A 19,802-nucleotide genomic window follows, 5' to 3' on the forward strand; every position below is an offset into this window, starting at 1 on the left:
CTAAGTAAAAAACAAATTTAATCCCTCAAAGTAAGTATAAGGAATATTTTAAATTGCATTCATCTTTTTAAAAACGTTGAAACGTTAATGAAAAAAATTCGATGACACGCAAATACTGACTCTGAATTCGCATAAAGTTTACTCTTCGGCACAATTTCTTTTGCAGTGCAGTGAAATATTTTGTTATCTAAGGCTCTGCATTTAGAAGCATGGCATCCAGTAATGTGATTAAGAAAGAACCTAAATTGAAAGAGAATAGTAAAGCCCGCTTATCTGCGATAAAAGATATGATTGACAATGAAGAATGTGTCCTTAGAAAACGGCTACCAAGAAAACTTCCAAAACGAGATTGTGATGTCTATGTCTCAAACCGTACAAATTATAAACAGCAATTAGAAAGGTGCCAGAAGATTCTTGACAATGGGAATTTAGTATGTATACATGGACTTGGTATAGCAATTAACAGGGCAATAAATTTAGCAAATCAGTTGAAAAGTAATGGAACAGGCACGGTAGAGGTGGCTGCTCATACTTCAACAGTGGAGCTAACAGATGACATTGAGCCGCTAAAAGATGACAGAGACGCTGAAACTGTGTCGAGAAATAATTCTGCAATTCATATTAGAGTCTTTAGACCAGATGGTGAAAGTGCAAGCAAACAGCTTGCTAAAATTGAGAAACATTTGAAAAAATAGGTAAAATTGATCAGGGTTTGAAAGTGTTTTTTTTTTACCTTTTAAACTTCTCGTCAGTTGCGTGATGCTCTAAGTTTAATACAACAAGAAAACAAACATCTGCGACAGGGTGAAAAAATATGTGGAGCATTATCAGGATTCGAACCCCGGACCCTAGGAATTAAAATACCATAGTGTGTACAGTTCTATTCCGTGATCTACTCCCTCACTTTATTAAAATCTATCCTTGAATTTTTTATGTGTACAGAAAACATTTCCTAATGACTCGGCCAAATTACGCTCCAAATGTCACAGGATGAGAAATATGTGCAGCCTAATGGGGACTCGAACCTGGGTGCCTCAGAATACCATACTGCATCAGAGACTGTACTGACTTACATGGAATTAGTAACTATTCGCCACACTAACGATTCGCCACATAACGATTTGCCACAGAGTAGTCCAACTAATTGTACTGCGCGACGAGATATTGTGCTATTTTCGTGTCTGGGCAATATCTCGCCTCTTAAAGCGAGATTCTGCCCCAGAACGAAAAATATCTCAGAATCAAGCTTTGGCACGTCAATATATTTTGACTAGCCACAGAGTAATAACGATTCGCTACAGTTAAATAACGATTCGCCACAGTATGATTATAGATCTAACAATGATTTTTTTAGTTATCAACAAACTTTTTCCTTTTGTTTTAATAATTTGACAATGACAATAATTTAATAATGTTTCTTAATACAAGTAACATGAACTTAAAGCCCCCATCGCGGATTTTCAATTTATCAAAGTAACATTATTACCTGTAGGAGTACATTTACAAGAAAGTAATTATATATGTTGATTAATCATAAACATAAATGTCAATTAATATAAGAAGAAGAGAAGAAATAGTTTATTTCGGTAACTTATATATACATTTACAGTATATCTCGTTACATACAATAATTACAAATATAATAATTCTGTGGTCACATGACCAAAGCAAAGAAAAAAATAATAAGAAGAGCATAAAAAGTTTTAACTGATGACATTCTTACGGAGAACAGACAGCTGCAAATAAAGGAACAAAGAACATCACAATATCATTATCATTCATAGAAATAAATATATATTTCATATATTATATATATGTCAAATAATAAAAAAAAATATTGCAAAAACATGCGATCATTACGAAAATTGATTTACGATAATTGATTAAAGAACGCATATCTAAAACATTTGTCACACCTTTTATTTTAACAAGCCAATCACCTTAAATTGTATAAATATTTAATTAACGCCGAAATAATCCTTTAATTATCTGACAATGTGAGCAGATTTCAAAACAATGCGGCAATTAAGCTTATGTATGTAAATTTTATGATAAAATATGTTAGTTATATAAATAACTTATCTAAAATGTGTACAGTAATGTAATTTTGGTAATAAAATATATTTATTTTCATTTATTCAATTAAAGCTGTTTTCTTTTAATTTTACGGTTTATATAAATAACGAAGTTTAACTTATAGATCTACAATGTGTAATGTAATTTTGGTAATAAAATATTCATGTGTCTTTATTCAATAAAAGCTGTTTTCGTATAATTTTCCAGTTTATATAAATAACGAAGTTTTTCTCATCTACAATGTGTGATGTAATTTTGGTAATAAAATATTTATTTTCATGTGTTTTTATTCTATAAATGTTTGTTATTATATTTTTCCAGTTTATATAAATAACGAAGTTATAAAATGTGTTATGTAATTTTGTTAATAAAATATTTGGTTTTCGTGTGTTTTTTATTCAATAAAAGCTTTATTCAGTGTAATTAATTTATGTAATTAACAAATGAAATGTAAAATGGAAAAAAGTTTCCATCAACAATTTGAAAACAGGTGTGAAAAAGTTTGTATTTGAACACGTGGCGAATCGTTATTTAACTGTGGCGAATCGTTATTACTCTGTGTCGAATCGTTATGTGGCGAATCGTTAGTGTGGCGAATCGTTACATTACCCTTACATGTATCTGGCTGCTTATAAATTTTGCTTTCTATAACCTGTTACATGTATAAAGACTTTGACTGACATAGAACATTTTATATATAGGAACTTAATACTCACATTAATTAATATTTACTAAATTACAAGCAAGTCAGGCTTGCAATTTCACTGTAAATTAATGAATTTTTTTCTAGCCAAATAGTATGTTATTGCATTTTAAATTTTTTTTATACTGAAAACATTTTATTATTTGATTTTTGTAATGGCAGAGTTGTCATTAAGATGCTGCTATTGCATTCGAGACAGTCATCCTGCCACCTCAAAACTTAGAAAGCACTCTTTAATGTATATTTAAAGTAAAAAATGACTGCCAAATATTGAAATCAGACTGTCTTAGAAAGAGTCTTAGAACCATACATGTAACTCTCTTTTGCATAATTTTGGAGTTACTGCCCTTTGTATTTTTTTTTTCATACTAAAAGTAGGCAAGATTATAACTTAAAAAGTATCAAAAGTGTCAATTAAAGATATTAATTAACTTGAAATTTCACTGAAAGAGAAGTGCATTGTTTTAGAACCATAACTATGTAATATATAATTTTGGAGTTATTGACCTTTGTAATTTTTCGCATTTAATTTGCAAAACTAAAGTAATTTTTATAGGTATCAACTTGGAACTTAAAATTTTGAAGAAAAAAAACTTGTTGATGAAACAAACATTTTCCAAGAACGATAATTCTTTTTCTTTTCTTTTTTTGCAAAATTTTGAAGTTATTTAGTGTTTTTTTTTTAACATTTTAGTTCTTGCACTTTGTAATGTTTCATATTCAATTCATGTCTGGGGCGTCCGTGGCCGAGTGGTTAAGGTCTTTGACTTCAAATCACTTGCCCCTCACCGCTGTGGGTTCGAATCCCGACAGGAACTTTGGATTCTTTCATTTGAGGAAGCTATCCAGCTAGGTTACGGAACGTCGATGGTTCTACTCAGGTGCTCGTTCGTGCCTGAAATAATGCTAGGAAGGGCACCTGATGTCTTCCTCCACCAGTAAAAGCTGGAACGTCGCGATTTGACCTATACTGTGTGGATGTGACGTAAAACCCAAAACAAACAAAAACAATTCATGTCTAGAGCATATTTTTAAGTCCATAATTTATGATGTACATGTATGTCACTGCATATGAAATTAATGTTTAACATTTAAAGTATCTATATCCAAGAAAATTTATTAATTGATTCAAAATTAAAATTGCATTTCTTACACATGTTCAATGTATTAACATACTTTAATGAATGACCAAATTATGTCAAAATAATATTTAATGCCATAATATATATAAGGTTTGACACTGCTCATTTTTGTGGGCTTTGTATCATAAAATTTAAGTCTGATATACTCTGATATACTTTATACTAAGAAGCTTCAATTAAGTGATTAACATTGTTCGATGGGGATATGTGTATCAAACTCAAATAAATAGACACATATCTATTTAAAACTATTTATGTTAAATTGAGACCTCCCAGGGTACCTGATTAAGAATCATGCGATTCCCCCTCACCACCCTGCTTTAGAATCACATTTTTTACATCCAGCTAGGGTTTGGAAGGTTGGTGGTTTTACTCAGATTCCCACTCTAGTCCTATAAATGTGTTGTTGCTTTAATTAAGATATTTAACTTTTCTTAAGCTTGCCCAATATAAATGTACTCAATAAAATTATCTTAAGGGTATAACGTCTAAACTTTTTGACTAGTGCCCACATTTGGCTTAAATGAAGAACAAATGGGGCATATATGGGGTCTTAACTTCATAGCTGTAAATCACATTCCTACCTCACAGAATTTGTGTCAAAAGTACCAAATATGCAAAACAGCACTGAAAACCTGTTAAAACTTAAATCTGAATCATTTGTTATAAGTTAAATGTATGGAAGCATCTATTTCAGATAGGAAAATACAGGCACAATCATTTTCTCTTTTTTCTTTTTACAGATTTCCAAAGGTTGAACAAGAAATAGAACCAACAAGTTCAGATGTGCGAGACTGGCAATCATGAAGACCATTTCATTGGAAAAGAGAAGAAACTGAAATATTAGACAGAACTTGAATTTTCTCAAAGTCTAACTGGGCGAATTGTTTTCTGTACCGGGTATTCACTATTTAAATAAACAATTGCCAAGCTCATTCAATACACCAGGAAAATGTTTTTTTCCTTTCCTAAGCTTAGATGTTTGTTTATGTAGTGTTAATTGCCAGGGAATATTCTACAAAAATTATTTGAATAATGCCTGTGGGCAGAATAAGCCTTGCCTAAAGAGTTTCTTTGAAATGGTAATTTTATGAAGCACATGTAATTTTAGCATCAGTTTGAATGGCTACCCTCTATCAGGAAGCTGGATATTTCTCAACTTGAGCAAATAGTACCAATTAGAACATAGTTGGTACAAAATGATACAGAGATCATTGGAAATAATGTGATGCGTTATGTTTGAAGTGAATAGACAATGTTTCACTTATATTGTTTTATGTATACATAATTATATCTGTACACAAATTATAAGTCCCTAATCAGTGTTTTGCACAGGTAGTGTGTCCTTTTGGTGTATATAATTTTATGTCTCTGTAAAATGAAAAAAAGAAAAAACCAAAAAAATTTGAATTTTAGCCATAAAAACTTATTGATTAACTTGGTTTGTGAATAAGTAGTAACACACTATAAGGCATATTTATTTTTTGTTTGTTTATCTGTTTAGAACTCTGGTTGCTATGGTAACAGAAATTGTCAAAATAAGACCATAAAATATGATACATGTACCTGAAATACCAATAACTCATAAAATATGCAAGTTATGTTGATGAAACTTGCAATGTACTTAAGAACATGTAGCAATATTATAAAGGGTATAAACTATAAGCTATATCTAAAGTTAATTTTTACACAATTTTAAAGCACGTCGGTGCCTGAAATAATGCACGGAGGGGCACCTGAGGTCTTCCTCCACCAGTAAAGCTGGAATGTCGCCATATGACCTATACTGTGGCGGTGTGACATAAAACCCAATTAAACAAACAAACAAAGCATGTTACATGTATGTTTCCATTATCTTATGTTAGAACAAAATTAATGCATGTGAACAGAAAAACAAAATATTTTGCTGCTATTGTAACTTGGAGTTTTACCTTTTAGCAATGATGTTCTGCATGTGCAACTCGCTCATAAGTAGATCATATCAATACATTTCTTTCAAACATGCATTTTGGAATTATTCTTTTTACAATTTTTTTTTTTTTGTAAACTGCATACAACAGATGTATAGTTTTAAGATGAGAGTATGAAGATTATACATGACTTTTTTTTTTTGGTTGCTATTGGTAACAGAAAGAAACACATTTTTGCTTTGAATTAAAATATTGATTATGTGATATTTCAAACACCATACAGTTAATGTTCTTTGGTAAAGATGTTGATATATGACAATATGTTGATTATTGTTATTTTCCTTATGAAGTAGTATGTAGCAATATTATAAAGGGTATAAACTATAAGCTATATCTAAAGTTAATTTTTACACAATTTTAAAGCACGTCGGTGCCTGAAATAATGCACGGAGGGGCACCTGAGGTCTTCCTCCACCAGTAAAGCTGGAATGTCGCCATATGACCTATACTGTGGCGGTGTGACATAAAACCCAATTAAACAAACAAACAAAGCATGTTACATGTATGTTTCCATTATCTTATGTTAGAACAAAATTAATGCATGTGAACAGAAAAACAAAATATTTTGCTGCTATTGTAACTTGGAGTTTTACCTTTTAGCAATGATGTTCTGCATGTGCAACTCGCTCATAAGTAGATCATATCAATACATTTCTTTCAAACATGCATTTTGGAATTATTCTTTTTACAATTTTTTTTTTTTTGTAAACTGCACACAACAGATAGTTTTAAGATGAGAGCATGAAGAGTATACATGACTTTTTTCTCCTTTTTTTGAGGTCAAAACTATGGTTGCTACATGTATTGGTAAAAGAAAGAAACAAAACTTTTCTTTGAATTAAATTATTTTTTATGTGATAATTCAAACACCATACAGTTAATGTTCTTTGATTAAGATGTTGATATATGACAATATGTTGATTATTGTTATTTTCTTTATGAAGTTGGTGTAATTAAATATTATTCATGTTATAAATATGAAATTTTACTCAAAAAAGAAGAATTTATTGGCTATTAAAATGTTACATACATGTATAAAATGCCAATGACTTGTTTCATATTTTGTTTATTTTTAAAGAATGAAATATAACACATGTACTAACTGTGAACTTTTATTTCACTGAGTTGGATATTTAAAGTACCCACATTGCTTCACATATTTATTTCCTTTTTATTAGTTTCGCCAGACGGGTGTAGGGACTTTATGTTTACCCCCTGTCCGTCTGTCAGATTTCTGATTTAAGTTTTTAAGCTTCTTCACTATAAGTTCTTTATTTGTTAAGGTATTTACTTCAAAGATATGTTTCTGATTATCAATTTCATCATATGTGACAAGATTTACAACTCTAGCACAAAAATTATCAGAAATATGTGCCTTGAACTTAGAATTTCATGGGAAAAAAAGGCCTTAAACTTCTTTATTTCTTTATGTTTCTGCTTCAAACTTTATATATATATATATATATGTCTTATTATCACTCAAATCATTTTGGAGAAGGTTCAATACTCTAGCTTGACTATTTTAAGAATTAAGTCCCCCTTGAATTTTTTTGTTAAAACTATTATTTTTCACTCAAACTTCTTCATTTTTAGTAGCATTTACTTCAAACTGCAACATCATAGTAATATGACAAAGGTTATAAATCTAGCGTCCATAAAGATTTATGCTCAGAGTGTCTGCCAGTTCGTCTGTCCATTTCTAAACACTGTTTCCTGAGATCATTTTTAAAGAACTTTTTCAACAAATTTAATTAAAATAGAAAAAAGATGAAACATAAGTTATAAATATTCATCCTGAGAAAATTGGATCTTCTGATTATCTCTTGTATCAACATAATTTCATTACTAGACAGGGAAACTTAACACATTGCTAAGAAATAGACAAACTAAGAACTCAAAAGATTTAAGTTTATTCTTGTCATTCATTCATTCATTCATTGACATAATTCAATGATCAATGGCCCGGTAGGGGACTTATGGATTGCTTGCAATACTATAATAATTGCTTGTTTTTTAAGTTATGTTTTGTCATAGTGGATAATTACTCCACCATCACGCCTTTTAAAAGAAAAAAAAATGATATTTTATACACAATTATTGGTAGATTCTTTCTTCATATCTACTTTAAATACCATTGATGACAATCTGAAATGTGTTGTTATTGAACAAATGAAAGAGCATTGAAATGTTTTCCAGAGGTTATAATTGAACATGGCCCTAGATCATCTTATTTGGCAATGTTTTAATGGGAAACCTGTAAAAAATATTCTTGTCAGCAACCTGAAGGCCTACAGTCCATTTTGTCTGGGTCTGAGAGTTTTTACTGAAATAATGGAGGTAACAAATAGAGGAAGATAACATTTCATAAGTACCATATTTCTCGTAAGAAAATGATATTTGTGCAATGAAAATGATGAGATAATGCATATCTTTAGAGGTCTGTCAAATGTATAACGGGTTTTTTTGATGAATTACACGTAAGACAAGTTTATTTTTAGGGGAACAATATACAGTAAATATGCCAAATTATTGATATTATCCACACTGCGGAGGGTGAGGAGGGAGTTTTCCCCAAAGTACACCAATGTTTGGATTGTTTTAATGTCATTTGAACTGATATTGCATATTGATATAAATCTTTTTTGGAAAAAAGTGATAATGCGACTTCCCTCAGGAACATTATATTTACATTACGTCAACAATAATGGATCTTCCCCATTTTATCATTTTTTTGTAACCTCTAATAACAATCCTAGATTGGGCTATTTTAAAACTGAAAACATCAGAATAAATGTGTGTATGCCTTTTTAAATGAGCATAAAAGTAATACGCCTCCATATGAATGCACTTTTCAAAGCTTTTAGATGTAAAATAGCAAAAATATTCATTTTAAAGAAAAACAAGCAAACCAAGCTGGCATTTCAAACTTGAAATGTGTTAAAATACATAATGATAAGTATGGGGATAGGAACTTGTTGAAAAACTAGTAGATTCAGTTTGACTGTCGGTTTTTCCCCCTCCGATTTCATCACATTTTGGTTATATCCCAGTAGCACATTTACTGGATAACTAACCGTTAATTATCAATTTCGCAAGTGACCTGTAAATCACCGTTACAGAGAGACGAATGTCTAACCCAACTGTCACAGAGATGTTTCACCTCGATCGCTGTATGATTGAACCAGCGTCCTCTGGATTTTTTAGTTAAGCCGATGGTCTTACTTTGCATATGACATACAAAAAGCGTTAAATTGGTTGTGCATAATATTTTTTTCAATTCTTTAAATTTTCAATGTCAATACTAAGTGGAATTTGAATTGTCGTTTCCTTTGTGGCGTGCAGCTACAAACGGTTCCTTTTGTGGCGTACAGCTACAAAAGATTTTAATTTCAGTCTTAAAGAAAACTTTGGCCAGTCTCGCAAAAAGCCTCGTCTAGAAACTCGCTGTTCCCTATGTATATTTCAGTTTCAGGAAGTTTGGCTGTAAAATTAATATCAAATTACTCGAGCATTCTAAGACGAGGTAAAGTGTAGAAAGTTTAACTAATGATTGTTTATGCTAATACAAACATTTTACGTTATTATGCATAAGTTCAAATAAATGAAAAACATCAATTAACCTCTAAAACGGCAGCAACCTTATCAAGATTCTTAAATTTATTATTTGCACATTTTGTTGTATCACAGCCGATGTTAATGTAATATCACAGACAGGGGTGTTTAAATTAAACATATGGTAGTCTAGTCGACACTATTCTGGGACATAACATGCTATAAAAATGTGTTATGTCCAAGTTATACCGCAATTAAGGGACTCCACTGAGGTTTTTATGACATTAAAGAATTGAAAATGTTTTTTCGAGACTTTGGGTACCATTTTATGAATGTCTGGACTCATATAACTTGTCTACAAAATTGCAGGCCATTCCCTCATTCTGTTTTCCAAGAATAATCATTTTTGTTATGCACAATCACAACAGAATGAAAAGCTTTACAACGCTGTTCACTCAAGCGGGGCTTAATTTGTCGAAAAAATTTTGATATAATTCCGAGTACATGTATGTTTGTAGATTTTTTCCGTTTCAATTGAATCACTAGATCTTTGTAAGAATTTCAAATTTTATTTTTATGCTGGAGCTCCTTTAAGTAAAATTCGAAACAAGTGCGTGATTTATCTTAAACGGTCCATGAAATTTCAAAGAAATAAAAGTTAAAGGAAATAATTTAATTTTAATTAAAAAGAGAAGAAAAAAAACTATTTTGGATCTTTGGATCAAAGAATTCAGAGTCTTGAACATCGAGGTTTTTTCCTAGCTATAATTGTAACTGGTGGATAAATCCATTTTAAATAACATGTGCTGGAAAGTTGCTCAAACGAATCTATTTTAAAAGGAACAGGATTAAGAATGCGAAAATTATCTCTTTCAAATTAGGTATCGTTTTAAATGTTTAAAGTTACATTTCATACTTTACAAGGACCGTTTGTTGTTCGAAGAGACAACTTGATTTTTTTCTAGAATTTAAATATGAATTTTGTTAATGGATTATCTTGGCAAAACAATAATATTGCTACATAACAATATATAAGAAAACTCATTAAATCATTCAGGATTCACTTGTGCTATATAATATTTTTTCTTTTAGAGTTTTAAGCATGAAGCAAACACAATGAGTTTGCTGTAATCTTTAATTGCATATAAACATTATGCTATTTTTTTATCATTGAAAACACTTTTTTTGTTCTCATTTTAAACAGTGACACAATCTGACTAAAGTTCAGATATTCTTATTTTTTTTATGTACCGTATATATTTCGCCTTCTTTATAATTCGGATATCCCGAGAAAGCTATTTTAAGTCATGCAATTTAACCGGTCTTTACATAGGCATTAGAAGAAGTATCAAAAAACCGTAACGTTATCCGTGGAAGTTAAACAAATTGTTGATTTTTGTTAGAAGTATTTTTAACAAATTAACTTGAACAAATAGAATCAATATTTAATGGGCAAGATTGTTTTGCCAGCTATATGGACAACGCCATGTTTGTTCTAGAAATCGTGAAAATTACCTTCTAAGTATTGGTTTTATCATGGTTAAAATTCGAAACCACGTAGCTTTCAAAATTATGAAAGTTCGCCGATGATTGGCTGTGCGAAATGTCACCAGAAATGATTTCGTATTTGGTCACGGTCAGATCTAAACGCGGAGCGTTATTTAGAGCTGATTTTAATCAGCTTGAACAGTAAAAAGAATCCTGTAATGACCAAACGTCTTACAAACATGAACTACATCTATTCTATGTCAACTGAAAGTAAACGCATTTGTTTGGCTTTAAACATGACAATTAATTTGCGAGGAATAGTGAATGCCAAACAGCTCTTTACACAATAGATTGTGGTATATATACATCTTTAACTGTTGTCGTTTAGTTTAGAGGGCGGTTGTTATTTTCTTTAAGGGGAGGTTGGCCTTAAATAGAGACAGTACATTACCTTTACTTGCAGCCGTAGAAATCTTTTTTTAAAGTAACTTGTCACAGATGTCCTCAAATCTTCATGTATTTCTATTGATTTTTGACTTTAAGAAGGCTAATTATATTATTTTTTATGGGGATATCTCTGACTTCGCCGTTGACAGCAAGCTTAATATATTGTCCTTATTGTTCAATGTCTAAGAATTTCCATTAGACAGAAATCCTGATTTATGACCAATTGACATTGTTGTTCGCACCAACAAATAACCTATCATTTAATGTTGATATTATTATACATTAAAGATCCTGTATGTTTTGTGATTGATATTGTTACTGTGTGTATACCACTCTTGCAAAAAATTATATATGTATATAATTATGCAAATAAAACAATTTTCAAACATCAAAGAATATGTAAAATAGGTACTGAAAATATTTATGCACATTATATTTAATCAATAAATTAAATGCATTCATTTTTTATTGGAAAATCTGACTTAGAATTTATAGAAAATTATATTCTAATTACCTCCCTTTATTTACATGAAATGTAAAATTGGGTAATATCTTTATAAATAATGCTTATTTGAACTTAAAATATTGACAAATCTTAATTTGAGCATCTTATTTATGAAATAAAACAATGAAAAAAATGTGTTACAGGATCTTTAATGATGCCCGACAACAATATCAAGCTCCAGTCAGCAATTATATGACTATATATCTGATTTAATTAAATTGTTTTTTATCCTTGTTCGTTTTTTATATTCTAAGGATTTTAGCTCTGTTTCACTTTCTTCAGAAGGTGGGCCATATATGAAACACCTTCAGTGCCTTACATGCGGGTATATGATTAAGTCTCAATTGAAATTTGTAGAATTAAATTTGCAATTCAACAATTATCTTATTATAGCGGAGGTCATCATTATAAAGACGCCAACTATTGTAGATATTTAGAATAAACAAAACGTCAAACAATACGGGGACAACGTTTAAATACGAATGATTATGGGACAAACAACTTAATTAGATATATCTTCTGCAAATAATGTAGTGATTTTGGATGATTTTAGTAAATTTTTTTGTAATGAAAATTTCACTATAACTACTTTTTTATCCGTTTAGAAATGTAACGTCACTTTCCTTTTCTGATTGCATATGACAAGCAAAGATAGCCATAATCTGTTCTTAAATACCATCAAAACTGATTAGCTACAGTTAAAAGTTTTAAATTTGTCGCACCTTTGACAAATTGAGTAATTCTTACACATATAATATGTATGTTGAAAAAAAATAATATTAATTATATGCATAATAGATAAATTAATTTGTTAATGTTTGGCAAAGTGGATACCTTTCTTTATCATTGAAGGTTCCATGATAACAGCCATATGAACCCATTTGCAGATGTTTGTAAATTCAAAACTATGACAATGTTGAATTTTTCTGAAGCCTGTGCTAGGGGGCGTGGACGGAAGCTTGCACTTTCCAGTACCGTCCACGAACAGGCTCAATCAAACCGAGCCTGCAACATTTTTAATTTTGAGGTGTTAGACTTTCTGTAGTAATTGTTATTCTCTTTTCATTTTTGCAGGTTGTCATGTCCATATATGTAATTTTTACTGTTTTGTGATCGCTTTATGATCGTATACATTAACTTTGAAACAATGAGATACTTGTGCAAATACTTTAGCGTCTTGCTGTATTTGCCCTGGATACAAGTGCAATTGTGCTCAGTATATTGTCTTTCACTTTGTTTTATTTGTATCCTACTCTACACCCCTTTACTAAAAATAAACGTTATCAATTTGGCTTAATTCTGCTTTAAACATGACAATTAATTTCAGAGAAATAGTGACAAAACGGCTCTTTAGATAATCGATTGTGATATATACATCTTAGTTCAATGAATTTTTTTGTTTGCGAAATAATCACGTATAACAATCCGAGGAAATATACAAAACGCAATCCTCTCAAATAATTGTTTAACAAAGAAATTAACTATTTTGTATATGTTATAAATGATTTTTGTACATGTTTTGTCTAGATGCGGAGGTTTGTATATACTAGTAATACTACATGTTTATTAAAAAATTGAAACTTGAATTTGACACTCTATCAATATTGTTGAAAAATTTATTTTAGTTGAGTAAGCGGTTATCGCTTTCTTTCTTCCTTATAGTAGACAGAAATTTGATTAAAGTACCTTACCTGTAACAGTAGAAATTTTCTGAAGTATCTTGTCACAGCTGTCCTCAGATCTATATGTACTAGTATTGATTTTGACGTTGTCATATGTACAACAGTCAAAAGAAGGATAATTGTAGTATTATTCTATGGGGATATCTTTGACATCGTCTTTGACAGCAAGCTTAAGATATTGTTCTCACTGTTCAGTGTCTAAGAAATTCCATTAGACAGAAATCCTGATTTATGACCGACTTACATTGTTGTTCTCACCAACAAATGTATATAATCCATCATTTAAAGTTGATGCTAAGATTGAACCAACAGTTATTTAACAATACATTTTGTGTATTAAACTTATAAGCAGCGTCGGCTTATGATTTTCTAAGTTTAAACAATTTTTTGTAGATTTTTTGCCCCTTCAAATTATTTGATTCTTTAAGTATCTTTCTGAACATTCATAATTGCACATTTGCTTGCGCATGTATACAATTTAATAGAATTGTCTTTTAAAAAAAACGTCTGCCGATGGAAAAAAAACAACAAAAAAACAATTGTTATTCTCGCTCGAATAAAGTATATGTCTCTTTTTGCTTTTGGCTTACTATATAGGTTTGATACGAAAGTATAGAAGGATTCAAAAGGATTTGTAATTACTAATATAAACATGTTAAATGTTTTCTACATTTTTCCTAAAAGTAAATTATAAATCCTCAACCTAAAAAGGTCTTCGAAATGAAAGTTTCTGAAATTCCCCTAGGCAATATCATTGATTTTTGTTCAAAACATTTAAGCAAAACTAATGGGCATATTTTTTTTGTACGCGGAAGCCAAAAACAGACGTATGAACATATTATCTGCATGATAAAACTAATGAAGACAGTTGTCATTTAGGTCATTTTACGCAGTTATAGAGACTTTATATGTATTTGACATACAAGATAGCACAAGGAAGAAAAAAAATCAAAGTATTCAGTAATTTTCTGTTTTTAAGAAGAAATTAGAGAAAATACGGTTTCAATTTCAATGTTAGCATATAGGGAGCATATAAAACATGAAGTTTATTGAAGTAGGTTATGTTTCTCACTTCAGCGGAAATATGGAGGCATTTAAACGATTGGGTTGAAATCATTTAACTTATAAAAATAATTCTGTCTCAATAGCAGACAAACAAATACACGTGTTGCTTATTTTGCGATAAGTGCAATGTATTTTATTTGTAAAAGATTAAATTGTAGGCGTAAACAAACTTAACTATCAGAGATTCGCCATGATTATTGAATGCAAAAAATGGACATAAAGTCTATTATGAATCTTGGTTTTATCTAAGTGATCAGCTTTTATTGATTTTCGACTGTTTAAGAACTTGGCAAAAAGTATAAAACTTTATGCATACATTTTTCTTCACAATTTGTTTGTTTTATTTGTTATATGTAAAATGTAAACTTGCAGGTTTGTTTTGTCCTTATATGTTACTTTTAATGTTTTGTCATCATATCCTTTTACTTCGAAACTTTTGTCAGTCAATGCAATGGGCCATTGCGACAAAGCACAATTGTATTTTCCCGGCGCACATGTTCTCTGTGTTCAGTGTATTGTCCTTCTTTTTTGGCTTATTTGTTTGCCTTTTCATACAAGGTTATATACTATTTTGTTGCCACATCAGTTTCATTAAAGATACCCCACTGAAACTTATTGGCGTAAAGGGTGTAGAAATATTTTTTCAAGATTTGTGTAGCATTTGATGAAAGTCTTGACCAGTAACATGTGTGCAAAAGTTCAGATAATTCGCTACGCATCTCTTCTTCAGAATAAGCTTTTCAATTAAGAAAAAGTTTTTAAACAGTTTCAACGTGAATTGAGTTAAAAATCGATTTCCAATTTAATTCTGAGTATATTTATTTTCTATTGTATTGTTATTGGTTATTGTATTTTTTCCGTTTTAATTGCGGAAGACCAAAGTATATTTTGCTTATTCACTTTTTAATACTGATAATTCTATATTCATTTTACTGAGAGTCATATCAGCATAAGCAATGTTAACAAATACAATGTTCCAAATGGTTAACATATACATAATGGGCTTTTCACCAAATATATAAATGTCTGTATTGTTTTAATGTCATTTGTGCTGATACTGCATGTTGAAATAAATCTTTCTTACATCAGGAACATTATATTTACATCGACAATAACGGATATTCCCCATTACCAGACTAAAATCATATAACCTTTCACAACAATCCCAGATTGGGATATTTTAAAACTGCAAGCATCGGAATGTCTTTATTTATTATTGAATATAAAAGTAACACGCCTCCCAATCATGCCATCTTCAAAGCTTCTAAATACGTGTAAAAATAGAATGAAAACTTTGACAAAAGAAATAGTTTCAGTTTGTTAGTTTGTTTGTCGGTTTCTCTGTTTTTCTTGTTTATTTTTACTTTTTATAATATCTCCGTGGTCGGTCCAATATAACCGGCGTTCTTGGGTTACTATCCTGTAATTTTCGATTTTCTCCGCAAGTGACCGACTCCTCATTCGACATGACTTCTAAACAGCTGTGCAGAGACAAATGGTCATTAGAAAAACGGTTTCTCTTGAGACGTAAAGGAAAACACTGTTCCCTGATTTCAGCTTTAGATTCTGGTAGTTTAAATGTAAAAGTAATAAGAAATAATGCAAACATTTTTATGCCACAAGTCAATCTGATTTCTGTGGTCATTATTATTTATTTAGCACTATTTCTTGGTAATTATTCACATATTTTCTTGAAAAGAAAAGGTTATGAAGAAATGTCTCTGAAATGTGTGATTATTACATATATATATATATATATATATATATATATATATATATATATATATATATATATATATATATATATATATATATATATATATATATATATATATATATATATATATATATATATATATATATATATATATATATATATATATATTCTTTTAAGGTAACACTCAAATCGTATTCCAGATTTTAGTTTAGTTTAAACATATTTTATTTCAAACATTTTTACACAAACATATATTACATACAAACATTAGTTACATTATATACAATGCTGAAAAAAGGATTAGATCCGAAAGCATACAATGTTTCCTAACTTAAAATTCATTACTGTACATTTGGCGATTACAATTTTAAAATTGACCATGACCCAATATCATCATCTTATCTTACAATGATAATAATTGGAAACATGTAAAAATATTCTGGTCAGCAACCTGAAAGGTTTCAGCCCATTTTGCCTGGGTCTGAGAGTTTTTTTTTAGTGAAATAATGGAGGTAACAAATAGAGAAAGATAACGTACGTTTCTTAAGTACCGTGTTACTTATAAGAAAATGATATTTGAGCAAGAAAATGATGAGATAATGCATATTTGTAGAGCTCTGCCTGTATGTATGATCTAAAGGGATTTGTCCCGAACTACGTTTATTAGACCAGATTATTTTCAGGGACAGTTGCATCAGCATAAGAAAGTTTATATTTAGGGACAAGCAAACGTTAAGGAGCAATATGCATGTACAGCAAATATGCTAAACCACACTGGAGAGGTTTTCCCCCAAGTACATTAATGTTTGGATTGTTTTAATGTCATTTGTACTGGTATTGCATAGTGAAATAAATCTCTCTTGAAAAAAAAGGATAATGTGACTCCCATCAGGAACTTTACATTTACATCCATTACGTCGCCAAAAATGGATCTTCCCCATTATTACAAGACTCAAATCATTTTTGTAACCTCTCACAACAATCCTAGATTGTGCTATTTTAAAACTGCAAACATCAAAATGTCGACATGTTTTGTATTTTTGTAAATAAATAAAAAGTATTACGCCTCCATATGAATGCACTTTTCCAAGCTTTTATATAGGTGTAAAATAGCAAAGATATTGTCTTTAAAGAAAAACAAGCAATCCAATTAAGATGGCACATCAAATTTGCACATATTTTAAATTAAAAGAAGTTTCTCCTCATTGAAGGATCGAACCAGAGCCATGTGGGTTATTAAGCTATGACACACAAAGCGTTTCATGGGGTTGTGCATACTATTTATACATTCTTTAAACTATTAACGTGTATTCTAAGTCGAATTTTTCGTTCCCCTTGTGGCGTGCAGCTACAAACTGTTCCTCTTGTGGCGTGCAGCTGATAAGATATTAATTTTATTATTATTACAGTTTCGCGAGTCTCGCAAAAAGCATTGTCTAGAAACCCGCTATTCCCTGATATCATGTTCAGGAAGTTTGGCTGTAAAATTAATATCAAATTGCACGAGACTTTTCAGATGAGCCAAAGTATCGGAAGTTTGATTGATGTTTGTTTATGCTAATACACACATTTTACGTAATGCATATTTTAGAATAAATGAAAAACAGCAATTAATCTCTAAAACGGCAGCAAACAAATCTAAGTACTTAAATTTATTATTTGCACAATTTGTTGTATCACAGCCGATGATTATGTATTATCACAGACAGGGGTGCTTAAATTAAACATATGGTAGACTAGTCGACACTATTCTGGGATATAATATGCTATAAAAATGTGTTATGTCCAATTAATACCGCGATTAAGGGACTCCACTGATGTTTTTATGAGATGAAAACATTGGAAATATTTTTTTGAGACTTGGGTACCATTTCATGAATGTCTGGAATCATAACTGTGCGCAAATTTGCAGACCATTTCCTCACTCTGTTTCCTAAGAATACTTATTTTTGATTTGCGAAATGACCACAAAACGGAAGCGTTACAAGGCTTTTCACTTAAACGAAACTTAAAATCATGAAAAAACACAATACTTCCGTGTATGCTTCTTTAATATCTTTGTAATTTTTTCCATTTCAAGTGCATCACTAGATTTTATTTTTATGCTTTTTTGTGTGGAAAATTATGAGCCAAAGACTTTCCTAACAAATAATTTTTATTGTATATTTAGAATAATCATTGTTATCAATGTGCATATTTCCATTTACCTTTCTAAAGTATAAAGGTACTCTTATGTTATTACTATAATGTTTAACCTAAAACGAATAGTAAGCAGTAATATGCGAAGCGCTTTGTCCGTTATTTAAAGGCGTCGATGTATAATTATAATGAGCAAATGCCGCTTTTTGGCAACTTCCGTTATTGCTTTGCAACAAGAGCAATAGAAATCTAAAGTTTACATAAGCTATTAATCTTAAAATATTTCATCTTAATTAAAGTTAGTCGGCTCTATCCATCTTAAATAACATGTGGTATACATGTATATTCAGACAAGTTGCTAAAAATGAATCTCATTCAAAAAGATGGAATATTAAGAGCGACTTTACGCAAAATCATCGCTTCCAAATTATTATCGTTATAAATATTTAAACTTTTATTTCATATTTCATTAAGACCGTTCTAAAATTTATATTTTGTTCTGCATTTTCTGTTCTAAATCTTGAACATGAATTTTGAAAAATAACTTCTGTAAGTAGTTTATCTTTTCAAAACAATAATAATTATAGTATTACATAGTCATATATTCCTAGCTCTGAAATAAGGAAATACATGCCAATGGATTCATGTATAATCTTTTGCTACATCGTGAAACAATAATGAGTTTAATGGTGTCTTTAATTTAATATAAACTTTTTCTTTTTATGTTATTTTATCATTTTTTATCATTGAAAACACTGCTTTGTTCACAGTTGGAACATTGACAATGATTCCGTAATGTCAAAACGCCTCACAAACATGAACTTCGTCTATTTTATATACACATTTGTTTGGCTTTAAAAGATGGCAATTAATTTTCGAGAAACAGTGAACGCCAAACGGCTCTTTAGATAATCGAGTGTGGTATAAATACATCTTCAGAGTACCATACCTGCAGCCGCAGAAATTTCCTGAAGTAACTTGTCACAGATATCCCCAGATCTACATGTACTTCTATTGATTTTTGACTTAGTCATATATAACAGTCTAAAAGAAGGATAATTGTAGTATTATTCTATAGGGATATCTCTGACTTCGTCGTTGACAGCAAGCTTAATATATTGTCTTTATTGTTCAATGTCTAAGAAATTCCATTAGACAGAAATCCTGATTGATGACCAATTGACATTGTTGTTCTCACAAAGGAATGTAGATAATCCATCATTTAAAGTTTATGTCAAGATTGAAGTTATTTAACAATACAATTTGTGCATTAGAATTATTATAAGTAGCGTCGCAAACGTTGAGCTAAACAAATG

General features: G+C 30.3%; 1 protein-coding gene across 1 annotated transcript; it reads left to right on the forward strand.

The window, feature by feature from the left end:
* Positions 1 to 114: 114 nt before the first annotated feature.
* LOC132732525 (ribonuclease P protein subunit p20-like) lies at positions 115 to 4,731 on the forward strand. Its single transcript, XM_060718976.1, has 2 exons — positions 115 to 695; positions 4,665 to 4,731. Exon 1 carries the CDS (start codon positions 210 to 212, stop codon positions 693 to 695), a length of 486 nt encoding a protein of 161 aa, XP_060574959.1. The 5' UTR covers positions 115 to 209; the 3' UTR covers positions 4,665 to 4,731.
* The last annotated feature ends 15,071 nt before the right edge of the window (positions 4,732 to 19,802 follow it).

This window comes from Ruditapes philippinarum, unplaced genomic scaffold (genome assembly GCF_026571515.1).
Source record: "Ruditapes philippinarum isolate M1 unplaced genomic scaffold, ASM2657151v2 ctg576_1_1_1_1, whole genome shotgun sequence".
In the NCBI taxonomy this organism is placed as follows: Eukaryota; Metazoa; Mollusca; class Bivalvia; order Venerida; family Veneridae; genus Ruditapes; species Ruditapes philippinarum.